The sequence below is a fragment of the Oncorhynchus masou genome, chromosome 15 (genome assembly GCF_036934945.1).
Source record: "Oncorhynchus masou masou isolate Uvic2021 chromosome 15, UVic_Omas_1.1, whole genome shotgun sequence".
Taxonomy (NCBI): Eukaryota; Metazoa; Chordata; class Actinopteri; order Salmoniformes; family Salmonidae; genus Oncorhynchus; species Oncorhynchus masou.
In genome coordinates, this window is record NC_088226.1 from 36,424,254 (window position 1) to 36,443,316 (window position 19,063).

At 42.6% G+C, this 19,063-nt stretch overlaps 1 protein-coding gene across 2 annotated transcripts in view; it reads left to right on the plus strand.

The window, feature by feature from the left end:
* The window catches only part of LOC135556192 (collagen alpha-1(XXIV) chain-like), a 205,384-nt gene that overhangs the window by 134,926 nt on the left and 51,395 nt on the right, over window positions 1–19,063 (plus strand). For both annotated transcript variants that reach the window (XM_064989185.1, XM_064989186.1), the window contains exons 27-34: window positions 3,525–3,578; window positions 4,798–4,851; window positions 12,309–12,362; window positions 12,556–12,600; window positions 14,336–14,380; window positions 17,223–17,276; window positions 18,158–18,211; window positions 18,337–18,390. In XM_064989185.1, the coding sequence (XP_064845257.1) occupies window positions 3,525–3,578; window positions 4,798–4,851; window positions 12,309–12,362; window positions 12,556–12,600; window positions 14,336–14,380; window positions 17,223–17,276; window positions 18,158–18,211; window positions 18,337–18,390 (414 nt within the window). The remainder of the gene's footprint in view (window positions 1–3,524; window positions 3,579–4,797; window positions 4,852–12,308; window positions 12,363–12,555; window positions 12,601–14,335; window positions 14,381–17,222; window positions 17,277–18,157; window positions 18,212–18,336; window positions 18,391–19,063) is intronic.

Below are 19,063 nucleotides of genomic sequence, written 5' to 3' on the forward strand. Positions count from 1 at the left end.
CCTTTATTTAACTAGGCAAGTCAGATAAGAACATTCTTATTTACAATGACGGCCTACCCCGGATGACGCTGGGCCAATTGTGCGCCGCCCTATGGGACTCCCAATCACGGCCAGATTTGATCCAGCCTGGATTCAAACCAGGGACTGTAATGACACCTCTTGCACAGAGATGCAGTGCCTTAGAGTGTGCAAAGCTGTCATCAAGGCAAAGGGTGGCTACTTTGAGGAATCTAAAATGTCAAACATATTTTGATTTGTTTAACACTTGTTTGGTTACTACATGATTCCATATGTGTTATTTCATAGTTTTGATATCTTCTCTATGATTCTACAAAAATAAAGAAAAACCTTGAATGAGTAGGTGTCCAAAATTTTGACTGGTACTGTATATATGAATATTGAAATATATGAACATAACTATTGAAAAGAATAACAATTTTATTTATCTAATTTCTCAATATTAATGTTGAACATAATATACTATTTGAGCATATCAAAGTTCCAGAGTAGGTTCTCTGCTAGTTTTAAAGTTATGGCCAATTTTATACAGAGCAATTGGCATTGGAGGAAATGTAAACAATCACACGGCTCTCCTTTCACTTGTATTATTGTACATCCTGCAAATTACTAGAATGCTTGCAACTTGGATCATAAAATAGATCCAACTGGAACGTTGACATTCCCCTAGAGTATATAATGTTGAACAATTTGCCAAATCAACAATCTTTTTTTTTCAATATTCAGTTTATGTTTATATTTTTCAATGTTCAGAAATACTACATATTACAAGGCCACCCGTAATGCTTAATTTGACACCAATTGTTGTTTTGTAGCACCTACAGATGAATCAAGATGGTGTCTTTAAAGGAGGCCTGAGTAAGGCCAAAATGTTACTTATATGCAGAGTCTGATCAATTCTTTCCCAATTATGTTTTTAAATACAAATTTCAAATATGTGTCAACAATCCTTCCTCCAAAGGATCATTTCCTTGATAAAATGTTGTGACAATCCCCAAAAGCTTTGTCTTTTTTGTCCTGGTTTGTTGAGGAATCACTCAATTGGAGCCTCCAGGTTCTTAGTCAGTCCTGTATATTGTTAGTATAAATGCTGTGTTCCAGCTCTTCCCCTTGGGGGCTCTGTGAATGATCTTCTCTTCTGTCGCTCTTGCTTGTAGCTCTCTGTCTGTGAATTCTCTTCTCTTTCTGTGACCTGTGTTTCTGTCTCCCTTTAGTTATGTCCTGTCTGTCTGTGAACACTGTAGTGTAGCCGAGCTCTTTGAGTGCTGTACTGTTCTGTTGTGTATGTCTGGTAAAAGAGACAGAGAGAGAGAGGCTGGCCCCATGTCATGTCCCTAGCTGGCCTACAGCCTGTGGTGGACAGGTAGACAGACAGGTCCAGGTTTGTGGATTTGGCCCCCTTTCCTGTGCTCCCTGGCTGGCTGGCTGGCTCCCTGGCTGGCTGTCTGTCGGATAAGTGATGGTGGCCCTGGCCAAATCTTCCTGTCCTGTCACACAGCCACACTTCAGAGGAGCAGAGCCACAAAGTCAAGGGCTTCGGAAATAATTCAGTGTTGATGTCAACCTCCTTTTCTAACATTGTTTTGTTTTGAGAAGATGGGGAGGGAGTTAGTTGACTGTTGCCATACTTCTGTACAACGTTGTACACACACTGCTCCCTGTACGAACCAGAAGTCGTGGTCATGTTCTTTTCTCTTGTTGTGACGCTCTCTGGCCTTAGTTTGAGCTTAGTGCGCTGAAGGGGAGACGCTTCTCAATAAATCAAGGAAAAATTACATGGCCCCAGTCCACTAGAATTAACATCTTCATTTGCATATGTATTTCTGCACGTACAGTTGAAGTCAGAAGTTTACATACACCTTAGCCAAATACATTTAAACTCAGTTTTTCACAATTCCTGACATTTAATCCTTGTACAAATTCCCTGTCTTAGATCAGTTGGGATCACCACTTTATTTTAAGAATGTGAAATGTCAGAATAATAGTAGAGAGAATGATTTATTTAAGCTTTTATTTCTTTCGTCACATTCTCAGTGGGTCAGAAGTTTACATACACTCAATTAGTATATGGTAGCATTGCCTTTAAATTGTTTAACTTGGGTCAAATGTTTCAGGTAGCCTTTCACAAGCTTCCCACAATAAGTTGGGTGAATTTTGGCCCATTCCTCCTGACAGAGCTGTTGTAACAGTCAGGTTTTTAGGCCTCCTTGCTCGCACACGCTTTTTCAGTTCTGCCCACAAATGTTCTATAGGATTGAGGTCAGGGCTTTGTGATGGCTACTCCAATACCTTGACTTTGTTGTCCTTAAATAATTTTTCCACAACTTTGGAAGTATGCTTGGGTTCATTGTTCACTTGGAGGACCCATTTGCGACCAAGCTTTAACTTCCTGACTGAAGTCTTGGGATTTTGCTTCAATATATCCACGTAATTTTCCTCCCTCATGATGCCATTTATTTTTTGAGGTGCGAAGTGCAACTGTCCCTCCTGCAGCAAAGCCCCCCCAAAACATGATGCTGCCACCCCCGTGCTTCACGGTTTGGATGGTGTTCTTCTGCTTGCAAACCTCCCCCTTTTTCCTCCTAACATAACGATGGTCATTATGGCCAAACAGTACTATTTTTGTTTCATCAGAAAACAAAAAAAGTACGATCTTTGTCCCCATGTGCCGTTGGAAACTGTAGTCTGGCTTTTTTTATGCCGGGTTTGGAACAGTGGTTTCTTCCTTGCTGAGCGGCCTTTCAGGTTATGTCGATATAGGACTCGTTTTGTTGTGGATATAGATACTTTTGTACCTGTTTCCTCCAGCATCTTCACAAGGTCCTTTGCTGTTCCGGGAACGATTTGCACTTTTTGCACCAAAGTACTTTAATCTCTTGGAGACAGAATGCGTCTCCTTCCTGACTGGTATGATGGCTGCATGGTCCCATGGTGGTTATAATTGCGCACTATTGTTTGTACAGATGAACATGGTAACTTCAGGCGTTTGGAAATTGCTCCCAAGGATGAACCAGATTTGTGGAGGTCTACAATTTTTTTCTGAGGTCTTGGCTGATTTCTTTTGATTTTCCCATGATGTCAAGCAAAGAGGCATTGAGTTTGAAGGTAGGCCTTGAAATACATCCACAGGTACACCTCCAATTGACTCAAATTATGTCAATTAGTCTATCAGAAGCTTCTAAAGCCTTGACATCATTTTCTGGAATTTTCCAAGCTGTTTAAAGGCACAGTCAACTTAGTGTGTTTAAACTTCTGACCCACTGGAATTGTGAGACAATGAATTATAAGTGAAATAATTGGTCTGTAAACAATTGTTGGGAAAATTACTTGTGTCATGCACAAAGTAGATGTCCTAACCGACTTGCCAAAACTATATTTTGTTAACAAGACATTTGTGGAGTGGTTGAAAAACGAGTTTTAATGACTCCAACTTAAGTGTATGTAAACTTCCGACTTCAACCGTACTTCACTTTTCTCTCTAATTGTGGTTTCTCTTTTGTTCCAAGGGGTATCCAGGCTTACCCGGAGGTCCCGGTGACGTCGGTCTGCAAGGCCCACTTGTAAGTGTTCATCAACTTAACTAGGATATGAATTGTGTTTGGATCCAACTTTATAGAATGTTAGGATGGTTTATTCTATCCTCCTCATCCCCTCAGGTGCTCTGTCTCTCTCTCTCTCTCTCTCTCTCTCTCTCTGTCTCTCTATCTCTCTCTCTGTCTCTCTCTCTCTCTGTCTCTCTCTCTCTGTCTTTCTGTCTCTCTCTCTCGCTGTCTTTCTGTCTCTCTCTCTCTCTGTCTTTCTCTCTCTCTGTCTTTCTCTGTCTTTCTCTGTCTCTTTCTCTGTCTTTCTCTGTCTCTTTCTCTGTCTTTCTCTCTCTCTGTCTCTGTCTCTCTCTCTGTCTTTCTCTCTCTGTCTATCTCTCTCTCTCTCTGTCTTTCTCTCTCTGTCTCTCTCTCTCTGTCTCTCTCTGGGTCTGTCTTCCTCCCTCCCTGTGAGTGCTCACTTGTAGGAGGAGAGTAGTTATATTTTCCTCCTCCCAGTTGGGATTGTGACACATAAGTGATGAACTTAATTGAGTGAAGGGATGAAATACATTGACTCCCCTGATTCCCATTTTATGTCTGGTCTAAGCTATCGTAAACACTTTAATTGCGGGATTAATAGGAATACTTAAATCGAGTGGGAAGATTTGTCATGAATTATATTTTTCCTTCTCCTTGATTTGCACTCTTACCACTTGACATTTCACTGGGTAATTCAATATCAATTATCCTCTTTCCCCACATGGATGTCTGTTCTTCCGATAAAGGCAGTACTTCACTAGACTGATTGTCCAACAGCACTGAATAGCAGCTAATTTCCTCTTGCTCATTTGGACTGTCTGTAGGCGACCGGGTAGGGTTGATAGATTTTATATACAGTAGATAAACAATGCTCATTTAGCCTCATTTAGTCCGTATAAACACTCTGACTTATTAATACAACATCCTCTGCAGCGTCCACATCCATAGCTGGGCGATCAGATCACACACCGTGTAGATGATCTTCTGCTCCATTTCAAACAGACACTGTCTGAATGTCTATGTAATTGATTGGATAACGTCTCACCTGTGACCGTGCAACTGAATTGAACGGTCATGAATTCTCTTGAAGACATTCCATAACAATCTCTCTCTCTCCAACTCTCCCCATCTCTCTCTGTCTCTCTTGCTCTCTCTCTCTCTCTCTCTCTGTCCACTCTCCCCCTGCCTCCCTCTTCCATCCCTCTCTACATCCCAGGGTCCTCGGGGGCAGAGGGGTACACCTGGGATCCCTGGGTCAAAGGGCAGAAGGGTAAGAGAGCTCTTGTTTTGTCCCCCATCCACTCTGTTACACCCCTGTGTTCAGTTCTACCTGATGAGTAATCTGTAACGATGTGAGCTATAATGGACAACTGGAGCCTAACCGTGATTTAACCATAACCCTGAGTTTCCTTCATCAAACACCAGTGTAACGTTTCATCCCAGAACAGTTAATATGAGGATGAGAGGTGAGGGTGATTTAAACAGCATGTGTTTATTCTTCACTGGGACTATGATCACATTATTAGATGCTTGTTTTACGAGCACCGTAAAGAAGTGAGCCAGGGATGACAGGGCTCAGGCGTTAATGTCGAGCTGGTGAGACATCTTGTGGCCTGAAAGGAGTATGGCACTTACAGTACACTGATACAGTACTGTACATAGCAACCACAGACTTGACATATTTGACATGATCAAAGCTAATGGAATCTTATGATCTGTTGTGTGAGACTGCGTAAGACAGCCTGTTTATCAGCAGTAGTATCACCGTTGATCTTTTCACTATACTGTAACCCTACGTGGGCAGGGACTTCCACAGAAGATGACTTTGTCTGTACTGGTCTGTGGGTAGAGATGTATTAAAGTGGGATGCTGTAGACGTCTCCCTTGTAGATTCCTACATTTACTGTAAATCCTTTCACAAGTGATGGTTTAGACCAGTGTTTCCTAACCCTGGTCCTCCAGTACCCCCAACATTACGCACTTTTGTTGTAGCCCTGGACAAACACACCTCATTCAGCTCATCGAGGGCTTGATGATTAGTTGACAAGTTGAATCAGGTATGCTTGTCCAGGGTTACAATAGAAATGTGTACTATTGGGGTACTAGAGGACCAGGATTTGGTAAACACTGGTTTAGACTACTGTGTCGAGGGTGTGAGGTGACTGGGGCCAGTCCAGTCGGTGCCATGGCCAGTCGGTTGCAGTGTTCCATCCAAATGTCTATTTATATCAGCAGAGAGAAGTCAAGAGGACATGCTAACGAGAGACGCAGAGTGCCCAGTCACCACGCACTCACCTTCACTGTGATCCGCTAGCACTCTCACTTAATTTTTCATCCCTCAGTCTTTCCTGCTCTCTCATCGTCTCCTTCTCCTGTCTCACCTGAAGCACACAAACAAGATATGTTAATTCCATACCCAGCAAACATGACCCCATTGGCACCACGTGGGTATTCGGGGAGCAAGGTGGGCATGGGCTGGCTTCCATTAAATAGAACCCACAAAACACCTGTCTCAACATCAACAGTGAAGTGGCGACTCCGAGTTCCTCTGTCCAGTGTCTGTGTTATTTTGCCCATCTTTAATCTTTTATTTTTATTGGCCAGTCTGAGACATGGCTTTTTCTTTGCGACTCTGAAAGGCCAACATCCCGGAGTCGCCTCTTCACTGTTGATGAGACTGGTGTTTTGCGGGTACTATTTAATGAAGCTGCCAGTTGAGGACTTGTGAGGTGTCTGTTTCTCAAACTAGACACTCTAATGTACTTGTCCTCTTACTCAGTTGTGCACCGGGGCTTTCCACTCTTTCTATTCTGGTTAGAGCCAGTTTGCGCTGTTCTGTGAAGGGAGTATTACACAGCATTGTACGAGATCTTTAGTTTCTTGGCAATTTTTCACATGGACTAGCCTTCATTTCTCAGAACAAGAATAGACTGACGAGTTTCAGAAAGTTTTGTTTCTGGCCATTTTGAGCCTGTAATCGAACCCACAAATGCTGATGCGCTACATACTCAACTAGTCCAAAGAAGGCCAGTTTTATTGCTTCTTTAAGCAGGACCACAGTTTTCGGCTCTGCTAACATAATTGCAAAAGGGTTTTCATGTGCCCAACTAGCCTTTTAAAATGATAAAATTTGATTAGTTTACACAACGTGCCATTGGAACACAGGAGTGATGGTTGCTGATAATGGGCCTCTGTACACATACGTAGATATTCCATGAAAGAATCAATAGTCATTTACAACATTAACAATGTCTACACTGTATTTCTGATAAATTGTATTTTAGTTTAATGGACAAAAAATAGCTTCTCTTTCAAAAACAAGGACATTTCCAAGTGACCCCAAACTTTTGAACAGTAGTGTATATTTTTACATTAAAATATTAAATTCATATTTCTCCAAACAACAGATTAAACTAATTTAGGCCAAGCGATCCGTGGAATAAGTTTAGAGGGAATAATAAAATAAAATACAATACAATGTAATATTATTAATCTGCAATTTATGTTCTTAACAAAGGGCATCCTGGCCTTGGGAAGCTCACAGGAATATTGGTATCCACAGTGCTCCACCAATTATACATTTTATAATGTAATAAGTCTTGTGATCCCCAATGATTATATATTTATTTAACATAAATGCACTGTAATTTAAAGCTAGAATCATTAGTTGCTGCGGCCATTTTTTACCTATTGATTCTTGAAGAATATCATTTATAAATGCCTCAGGAGATGAGTTTTAACTGTGGTACCCCAACAGAGCCCAAAATATAAGCCTGTTTTACTCAATGTAAACAATGTAAATGTAAACAAACAGTGTATAGCCTCAAAACATTGGTAAAACGATCATTTTTATATCAGCCCCTGCATCCATAGCCGTCTATAAATTTAAGAGTGGTTACAATTCTCCAGGCCCATTCCTCGGCTTTTACCAAAACAGAGGGGTGTGGAATTGCAGAACATTAGCTTGAAAACGGCTAAATGTTCTATCCGATGCCAAGAAGTGGGCCTTTAAAACCTTTGCTGAGGGGTCCCTGATGAATTTGCTATTACAAAAGGGTTCCCGGTGCCAGAAAGTTAAGAGAACCCATGACAGCCTATACCAAGCCCAACACAGGCTAACCCACACCACCCAGTTTGAGGCAGAATAGAATATTTGTGGTCATGGTTTGCGTTTTACTATTTAGCAGACACTCTTATCCAGGTAGACTTACAGGAGCAATTAGGGTTAATTGCTTTGCTCAAGGGCACATCGACAGATTTTTCACCGAGTCAGCTTTAGGGATTCAAACCAGCAGGCTTTCGGTTACTGTCAAAACACTCTTAACCCGCAACGCTGCCTGCCGCCAGTTCTTTTGTGCAGCCTACTGAGAGTGTCGTTCCAGTTGAAGTGTTCTGTTTGCGTGATGTTAAAATTTATTATGGTTTTGTACACTGCCAATTATTAAGTCTTTAAAAAAATTCTTAAATAAGTGCATGTGACATATGAGAACTGTAGCCCTTTGCACTCAATGGCAGATATGGGCACTGATAAACACCGAAATTGGAACGTTGTGGCTTTACAATAACATGCTTTACATGACGTCAGAGCTCTGGCTCTGCACTTCACAGCGCTGTGTGGGTTGACTGACAGCTGTACCGAACTTGAGCACCTACCGCGACAAGAAGTTGTCCAATCCCTCCCGCTAACTGGGGCAAGTTTAGCAAATGTTTTGTTGTCAGACTGATGGAAATGCTGTAAATGAAGAGGACTCGATGTATTTTGAAAGATGAGATGTAGAGGATTATAATAAATGCTGTCATACAAAGCAAGCCAAATGTGCACTTCACATTTCCATATCATAAAACTCATATCATATACAGTGTCAACGTTTATGATCACTAAGTCAGTTACAATATGACATGGCGTCATACCGTGGGTTGTTCTGAACAGCATGCGCCTATGTTTGTCTATTGAGAAGAGAATTCGTAAGAAACCTTTCGATTTAGCCCTATCCATATAGTCCAAATCCCACGAGTGTAAAAGGTTAATAGTTTCTATAAAAAGACATATCGAGTGTATGTAACAACTTGGTTGTCTATCTGAAACGGTTTAGCACATTCCCTAAATACCTTCAAGGCTTAAAGAATATGCCATATGTGCATCAAATTAAATTGTAATAAATACATTATAGATAAATCAATTCCTATTAAATAAGGCTCATCTGCTCAATGTGGAAAGCCTAAATGGGGCAAATATTTTCGCCTGCATTTGGCTCACACCGTGCCAATGTGGGCATGTTTGCTAGGAAATGAAGGGCTTATTTCAGGCAAAGTGAGGGCTGCCCTCACCAGATATGGGCTGGCCACACTGGGCAAATGCCTTGGGGGCCAACGTGGAGCGGATGAACAAACGAGCTTGGGGCAAATGTTTTAGCCCGCATTGTGCTAATGTGAGCATGTTAGCTTGGCACAAACATTCCTACATAGGCTATGATTCCCACAAATGTTTCTCTGCTGACACACACTCAAAACACATGACACACACACATCCCATTGACTGTATGCTCAGTGTTTACTATAAACGTCGCCGTGCTGTTGGTAGCATTTCTTGTTTTGTTAAGCCATACTATAGTCCTCCTCAATCACCCTTCCTAAACAGACATGGCCAATAGACATATCTGATCTTTCCGCTGAATCACAACACACGCTACATCTCGATCACCACAGAACTTGTATAACCAGAACACCAGAGTGTTTCAGTACAGTAAATGAGGAAAGCGTAGTGTTGGTAATGATTTGAATGCCCACTGGTATTTTGGGAACATCTGTTCTGATATAAACATACATGACTGTATACTCCAGTGTTTATCGCTCGTGTACTACAGGCTAAAGTACTGTACAGCAGCAAAGCGAAATGGCTCAGGTCGTTGCCGGTCTACGCCGCCACGGGGCCAATCTCACAGTTGTTATCTTAACCCTACTTATGGCCTTCTCTTATGGTTCACCCTCCGAGCTACAAAGACATAAAGTCTGGGTGATACAATGTGTGATACAATGTTACGTTTACAATGCATTATGTCACAGTGTACGGTAGGACAAAGAGACAGTGCATTCTAGGAACAGTATGTGACCCTGTAGTAACTACAGGCTGGGAGCACAGAGAATCTCTGTCTGTTCCTAGACTACAGGTTACTGCCAAAATAAAGGAAACGCCAACAGGAATATTTTACTTTCACCCCTCTTATCTCTTTCTCTCTGATTTATTATCCCTGAGAGCAATTCAGTCTGGGAAGATGGCACGCTTGGTCTCAGGAATGTATTTTTTATTGCTCCGTTTGATGATCTTACATAACTATACAAGATATTACCTGCAGTCAAATAGTAGATATGACCCAGTAGTAACTACATGTAACTGCCAAAATAAAGGAAGCCACGCAACATATAGTGTCTTAATAGGGCGTTGGGGCACCACGAGACGCCAGAACAGCTTCAATGCACCTTGGCATAGATTCTACAGGTGTCTGGAACTTTATTGGAGGGTTACGTCGCCATTCTTCCGCGAGAAATTTCATCATCTGGTGTTTTGTTGATGGTGGTGGAAAACGCTGTCTCAGGCCCAGCTCCAGAATCTCCCATAAGTGTTAAATTGGGTTGAGATCTGATGACTGAGACGCACACACACACACACACACACACACACACACACACACACACACACACACACACACACACACACACACACACACAACCCTTTAGCTCCTTTGAGACCCCTCTTTCAAAGTCACTGAGATCTCTTCTAGCCATGGTAACCACATTAATGGGCAACTGGACATTTTATACTTGACCCTAAGCATGATGGGATGTTAATTGCTTAATTAACTCTGGAACCATATTATAAAATACTGTATCTCTCCAGAGCCGCCACTAGCTGTTTGAGGCCCATAAGCAAGATTTGGTTGGAGGGAAAATCTTAAAATTTTGTAACTTATTTCATGCAATTCTACACATTTTGCAATGACTTATGCCTTGCTAATATGATATCTGAGTGAGCGTGACTAGCAAAATCAATGGGAGCCCCCTGGTGGTCAGGGCACGTGCCCTTTGTGCCTGCTCAGTAATTTTCCCATTATTGCTAAATTTAGATAGCTGGCTAGATTAATTTACCAATATAAATAATTGTATCAGACATGTGCTAATTGACTGACTGTCAGTGACTAACAGAACATGTAGAACCTGCACCTAGTGTATTCTGCTATTCTGACTCTCAAAAGTCAGTTGAGACCGCAACGGAGTTCCTAAAAGAAACTGGTGGGCGGGGCCCTTAGGGGCCGGAGGCCCTAAGCAACCACTTATGTCGCTTATGCCAAGGGCAGCCCTGTAAGTGTTTCCTTTATTTTGTCAGTTAACTGTATATGTGGACTATGAACTACAGTAGTACTATAAACTATTACGGTACCTGCAGACAGACAATAGCTTCAGTCTGACACATAATCTTTTACCTCTTGACCTACTGTCTTTGTGTCTTTCAGTTGTCCTCATTGACCTCACAATGTGTAATATCTCTCGGCTTTCTCTGGCTTTGATATCTCACTTCGCTCACTCAATTGACCAATTCAAACTGGGATAGAATTTGAGTAAGATTTTGTATAAATGATAAGTGTGTGTGAACTTGAACAGAGGCTTCTGTGCTAAGCCATATAACTGACTGGACGAAGCTTTTGCAATAGTGCTTGTTAACTAACCTGAATGAGCCATTCACCCGACTGTAGCCTACAGCTTTAGGATCAAGTTTTTTAAAAAGTTGCCATTTCCAATTCAGCTATTCAATTTATCCTTGCAGTTCTTTCTTTTGATTTGGCCTGACTAGCGGTGGCTCTGCTATCATTTTGCTTGGCCTTGAAAGCCAGGTGGACATCGGAGACCCATACAGTATATCCACTCACTCACATAGCTGTGTTGAATAGTTTTATGAGTAAGAAAACACATATTTTGACTCTGTTTGACTTATTTTCCCGCTGTGTATCTTTGGCCTGAACCAAGGTAAATGTCGTGTGTAGCTTAGCAGAGTCCACTATAAGCAGACAGAGCAGCACAGTCCAGTAAAGCACACACACACTTCTTAAGACTGAATGTGGCTTTTTATGTATTGAGGACAGAGTGGGGGGGGGGGAGAGAGGGAGAGAGAGAGAGAGATGGGGTTGCTGAAAATCCCTACCTGTGAGGCAGGAGAGGAATGTTAGAACCTCAGGGAGTGACACAAAGAGGAACGGACACAACAGTCCAATCAGACAGAACAGGAAGAGCACAGCATCAACGCAGCCTGGAGGGGTCTTATTTAAAAGATGACTATCTCCACCCTCTATCTGGGGCTGCAGAGAGGGTTTGGTGCTTGGGGGGGGGGGGGGGTCAGGTGATTACTCCCAGGTTGTGGATATTAAGTGATCCGTCTGTTTTGTCTCTATGGAACTCCATGTGTTCAAAGAAAGAAAAAAAAGGCCTGCACACTACACTGCTCCCATATGCTGCTCTCAACACCAATGCCCCCATATCCCATATTGTACACTACTAAGTAGCTGTGAGTGTGTGTGGGTGGGTGTGTTGCCTGTATATACGAGTGCCGTTGTGTGATGTGATGGTTGAGTGGTTTGTAAACAGAGTTGGTTACAGAGAGGACTAAGCTGTTTCTGTGGGACACACACACACACACACACAAAGACATGGCTAAGCAGCTGTGTTTCCATGTCATAGGGGCCGAGGGGTGCAGAGGGTCCACTTGGGGAACCAGGGCCTGAGGGCACCAAGGTAAACACTCTTTTAAACATATTTTCACCCTCCAAAGAATAATATAATGTATGTCCTCATTTAACCTACCTGAAAACCTTGTTCTTTGCACTTTGACCTGATTAAAAATATCTTGCTGCCTCACTGAGATGTCTCTCTCTTTCTTTCTATCGCTCTCTCTCCCTCTCAATGTCTCTCCCCCTCTCCTTTGCAGGGAGACCAGGGTGAAGGAGGAAAGAAAGGGGAGCCTGGGTTCATTGTGAGTACTCTGAATTATTTTGGGGGTCACCTGTCTGACTTGAAGGTGACAATGTCTTGTACCCAGACCTAGCACAGGCCTCAAGAAGTTGTCTGATTTCTATTTAACATCAGCAGTGTGTGTGTGTGTGTGTGTGTGTGTGTGTGTGTGTGTGTGTGTGTGTGTGTGTGTGTGTGTGTGTGTGTGTGTGTGTGTGTGTGTGTGTGTGTGTGTGTGTGTGTGTGTGTGTGTGTGTGTGTGCGCGCGCGCGCGAGTTTGTTCCTGTGTGTCACTGAGCATGTTTCTGCACATGCCTCTGTCCTTATACTGACTAGAGTGCACATGGAAAAGGCTCCAGGAGACCACTAAAAATAATTGAATCTCAACAGCAAGTCCTTTCTGGTTCACCTGACTAATGACAGGCCAGAATGAGGCACGGCTACTTCCTGTCACCCCTGCTCTTGAAATCATTCTACAGAACAGACCCCGCTGTTAAAGGGAAAATTTACCCAAAACCACTCATTCCTTTAATTTACGGTGTTAAATAACACTGAAGAACACTGTTTTTTGTGAACAAATGTTTCATTTTGGCATTGTAGTGAGGTTGGTAGCAACATGGAAAATTGTTGTGGAAATCTGTAGCAGCTCAAGTCGACCACAAAAATCCACAATGCAATGGTCAGCTGGTTAGCAAACACTACTACACACAATAATACCAAAGACAATATCAGCATGTAACGTAGCTAGTTAGCTGTGAAATCAACTAAACACTATACATTTAGAAGTCTACATCTCACCATGTTCAACCTGCAAATTGATGAGTCTGACATTTGCAACGGCAGATATACTTTTGAGGAGATGGGGAAACGTTGCCCGTGCTACTGTACGTCAATGGGCTGCGCGGTGCATTCTGGGCGATTCCGGGACAAGGAGCGCTCTCCTCCAAGGAGTAAATGGGAGTCTGTTGGGCTATAAGTACAATATGTTAACAATAAGTACAACATTACAAATATTTTCCAAGATAGTTAGCCATGTTAGCACACTGGAGTAAAGAGGCAGACAAGTAGGGGAAAATGTGCTAGACCCTCCGTTAAATTACACATTTCTCAAGGCAGGAATATCGCAGAAAACATGGTCAATGGCCCATTTGTGTAGGTTCCGTTGAAAGATGAATCTAGATGAGTGTCATGGTTCCTAACATAACAGACCAGTGCACTTGCAACATCGCTGACTCTTTGATGGTACATTCATAGTATTATGACCGCAAAAGGATACATTTCTGTTGAAAGTTGGACAATAAAGCATCTCCTCTAATCGAGCTTTAACACCTTCAGTGGCATTTTCCTTTAACCGAGGACAGTTCAGTTAGGAGCAGTAATGTTAATAGGTGAACTATAGTACCTCCACAAAGTTTTTTAAAGTCTTTATTTAACTAGGCAAGTCAGTTAAGAACAAATCCTTATTTTCAATAACAGCCTAGGAACAGTGGGTTAACTGCCTGTCCAGGGGAAGAACAACAGATGTGTACCTTGTCAGCATGGTGGCTTGAACTTGTAACCTTCTGGTTACTAGTCCAACACTCTAACCACTAGGCTATCCTGCCGCCCCAGTTGTGCATATCCTGGAACAATGGAAGACATCCATAAGACTTACATAATACCAACAGGTGCATTTAGTCCAATAGGGATGGTACTGGTACATTCATCATGCAATTATCGTCCCTGACCCATCTATTCCATACCTTTTCCTCTTGCAGGGGAAAGCTGGTGGTCCAGGGGAGAGAGGTTCACCAGGGAAACCTGTGAGTACCTTGCATTACATTCACCTATAGTATCTCTGTTTCCTTTGACGGGTTTGATTGAAAGGTTCTATAAGGTAAAGATACCTATCACTGTGTACAACAACACCACAGCCTCATGAGACATAATAAAAGTCCTGGCCCTATAAAGAATGTCCACTACAGCTTCCTACCTGTAATATAAGCCCTCATTAAAAAGGTGCACTGAAACAACAAGGTGTGTGTGAAAGACGCATTTGATTGATTAAAACAACCGAGAGTCAGAGGGATAAATAGAAGGGTGTGCGTGTGCATGTGGGCTCTTTCGTGTGTGTGCATGCAGGCACATGTGACAGACTGTCCCATAGTGCCCAGACCTTGAGGCCTGCCTGGCTGCGGTGTGCTTCTACTCTCATGTGTCCCTGGTGGCGGTAAACGGAGACTGAGATGTTTTAATGTACAAATGGTCTTTGCAACGAGGGGAAAGATCTGCGTTTGTGCTTAGTTAATGATGGATTGCAGAGTTGTAATATAATCGCTGAACTATATAGCAGTTCCCCACTGAAGGGACATTAATTAAAGAAACACGCATACCAAAGGACTTCGTATTAACAGTGAGCTTCACATAAATGTTGGTGTTGGCTGCTGTCAGCCCAGTACACACACACATTTCTCTCTGTGTCTTTCTTTATCTCTGTGTGGCCAGAGGTGATAATTCTCAATGTTGTGCTCCCGAGTGGCGCAGCGGTCTAAGGCACTGCATCTCAGTGCATGAGGCGTCACTACAGCCACCCTGGTTGGAATCCAAGCTGCATCACAAACCGGCCGTGATTGGGAGTCCCACAGGGCGGCAGACAATTGGCCCAACGTCGTCCGGGTTTGGCCGTTGTAAGCAGTCATTGTAAAGAAGAATTTTGTTCTTAACTGACTTGCCTGGTTAAATAAAGAATGCATATAATAATAATGCCGAATAGAACCTGCTGCATGCTCAATGAATCTTGAATCCATTCACAGATGCTTGGCCGGTTCATTTAGTTTGATAAATGACCTCTTTTCCAGCTCTCTTAAGTCACGCCTTGGTGTACGACTTGACAAGCGATGTTTGTAATTGTTTTTAACTGATGCACCGCTGCGCACACACACACACTAGCAGCGACCTGTCCTGCTCAGTGTCTAAATGCCATAATTTGTATAAAGCGAGGTCTATGAACACGGATCAGTTTGTGTGTGTCAGGGGGAATGGTTGTAGTTACGCTGGGTGTTAAAACAGGTCATTTTTCCTCAGCGGTAAAAACACACAATAATGCAACTGGAAATCCCCACTGTTATGACATGGTGAGCCCACGAAGTCCCTATCCCCATGAACCATCTCTAATGTACATTGATGTACAGAAGAGTGGGGTTATAGATTGGGGGTGCGGGTTCCATTCCGTTGAGCGTTCGACGCTCTTACAACTCTAATCCTCAATATTAAAGTCTTTAAAACTACAAGGAAAGATTTTCCATCCAACAGTATGTTTTCTCCAGTATCTAACAGTATGTCTACTGCCGTCAGGGAACGACTAAAGTAAACATAGATCTGACAGGCAGCGTAGAGGAGCTCTGTATTCTCCCCAGTGACCTCTAGAGCTACAGTGCCATCTTGTGTTCAGTGTTGCAAAATACATATTTGACGGACAGTGAGACTGCAAGTGTGGTACTGTACTGAAGTCATCTGCTTTGTCATACACTATATATCTCTCTATCAATCTTCATTAAAACTAAGCTGCGGTTGAATAAAATATTTATGAATTGGAGGATGATTGCATGCACTTTACGATAGTGACATTGACAAATGGCTTCCTTAACCTCCACCATGCTTAGATCAACAGGCGGGATGTTCTTTTCAGTCCTCTCTGACACATTTTAGGAACATTTGTGCAGACAAAGCTTTGATTTACACTTTTAATTAAATATATTTCCGTCTTATGTTGACTCTTATGATTTACAATGTTTTCAGCACTTTCTCTCTCAGGGACTTTGTAAGAGTTCTGAAAATGTCCATTCCCCTTTCTTTCTTTTTTTTTTTTTTTAAATCTCTTTGTTTTGTGCTGTTGTACAGACATATTTAATTTGGTTATTAGGGGATTTTGAGTAATGCTTTACACTTACCGTTACAACGGGGGTTGTAAATAGTAGAGCACGTAGAGCTCCCTTACTGGCAGCTCATGTGAAAGAGTTACAGTACTACAGAGAGAGTTATGTCATAGCCCCAACTTTAACGTCCTGACTTTGCACGTCTATACTAAGTGTAAGTGGAATTTGTAACTGTTGTTCTGAACGATGTGGAATTTATTTCAGGGATAAAGGAATATGACACCGACGCTGAGATGGATGCGCTCTGTGTCGTTTGTCTCTAACATCGTGCAACTTTGTAACCACAATGGCCAAGCGATGTGTGTAGAATATCACACCGATCAAAGATGAAGTCAGCGACATAATATTTCAGATCAGATAGTAATACCTTTGATACCCTTTTGAAAGACGTTATACCGCCGACACGCCACTGAAAGCCACAGTCAATAGCTTCTTGCCCCATTTGTAACAGAAACTGTTCCCCGGTGTTTGTGTTCAGGATGCTATGGATCAGGTTCAGGAGTCAAGTTTATTGGCTTGTCCCTTCCCAACTTCTCAACGGGGACGTCTCCATTCCTGGAATATTATAACCCCCCCCCCCCCCCTCCTTTTTTTTCTGCATGATTTACTGGTCTGTATGTTTTCTTCTCTAGTCTGATCAGATCCATGGGTAGTCCCTCTGGTAGGCTCTGTATCTGGTTCATCCTGTAGTGGGACTATATGTTGGTGACCTCTGACCTGTCTCTCTCAGGGGAAAGCTGGGATCCCTGGCAGCACTGGAGAGAGGGGAGCCCATGGTGAACCAGTGAGTATCAGTCAATTAATCAATCGAACAGTTGTCACAGTGCTTTACAGTGACCCTGCCTAAAACCCATTGGCTGCTTGCACACTAGAAGGAATTTAGCTGACCTCCCTTACAACCTGATGAGGGAAAAATCTGTGACATACTGTGACTGTGATTGTTCTGTGCAAAAAATGTTGGACTATCATTGTGAAGTGGACATTCATTGGTAAAACGATTAAGCCTCTCTTTCTCCTGAGGCATATCCTGTCAGGGTAAAACATGTCAGGCCGTCGCTCAAAATGTTTTTTTCCCCACCCAGTCTAAACATTTAATCAGATCTGGTATTACTCAACCCCCAGTTAATCAGATCTGGTATTACTCAACCCCCAGTTAATCAGTTGTTCCAGTGCTCTGTAAAAAACAATCAGGGAGGAGCTGGGTGATTTTCATGTGGCTGATGGGATGTGTGTGTGACTACTTTTTCCAGCCTTTGATACTGACTATGCACGCGCTCACAAACACATTAGACACACACACAAAGGGAAGGAAACACACATGCGTGCACGCACGCACCACACACACATACACACACTTTACCCCCATATTAGCCCTCCAAAGAATAAGTCCCCAAATGCTCATATTTCATGGAAAACAGTGGAGAACCCCTCAAGAACATAAAAAATGTCAAACAACAAATATTTTACTAAGTTATTTCAATAACCCCCATATCCATGGTTTACATTATGTTCAGTTTATTTGACTAAGTTATTTCAATAACCCCCATATCCATGGTTTACGTGATGCTCAGTTTTTGCCTTGCACTCAATCAAGCCATGATCTGCCACATCACATGATAGCACAGTAACCCCTGAGACCACTGATTGGCTGATTCTCTCCTCTAGGGGCCCAAAGGACCCACAGGGGACACAGGACCTGATGGAGAGCAAGGACCTGAAGTAACTATTGTTTAATTTAAATACTGGTTAGCTGTGAATTTCACTATACATCTGGATACACTTGCTGACTCTTTCTCACACACACACACACTTTTTGTCTTACTCCTCTTCTCTTTTCCGCACAGGGTGCTCCTGGCGGAGAGGGTGAACCGGGTCCAGTTGGAGAACCTGGGATAAAGGTCAGTGTTCTGGTGAACAACTGATTGTGGTTTTAAACCTCACAAAACGAAATGACAGCCAGACTCATCCAAGGCCCATCAGTCTTACTACAACTCAGACTACAGCTTCTTAGATGTTACGTGTCTTATTTAGGGTAGTTTGAGCAATTCTTGACCTTTTCTGATGGACATTTTGATGTACAAAGCGCTCTGTGGACGTCGCAGGGTCAAGTGCCTTCTGGTGCCAGAAAGCCCCATCTGTCTGCCTTCCGCGACCATTCTGTCAGCGGAGCTGACTGAAGTGTCAGGTTTCACATACCATATTTGATTAGGGAGTGATGTGTCACATTTTTTGGGCTGAACCAGACAAATAATTAATTTACTCTCCCTCTGAGCGACGGAGCCCAGCCTAGGAGACTGCATATTAAAGGGGACAGTCTAACAATTTCAGCAATCGTGTCGTGACCGGAAGTTCGGCTCTTTTTTTACTGAATCTGATCTTTTCAACTCGTTCAGTCAAAAGAACAAATCTTTTGTTCATTTGAGTCAGTAATGCCCAGAGTACGCAGGACCCCCTACCAGCGAACGATGAACTTAAAACTCAAAACAATCACAATACTGCCATCTTGTTCACCATAGGGGGCTTATTGGAGCGGTCATTTGTGACTGAGACTCGTAAAAGTCTGCTTCAAAC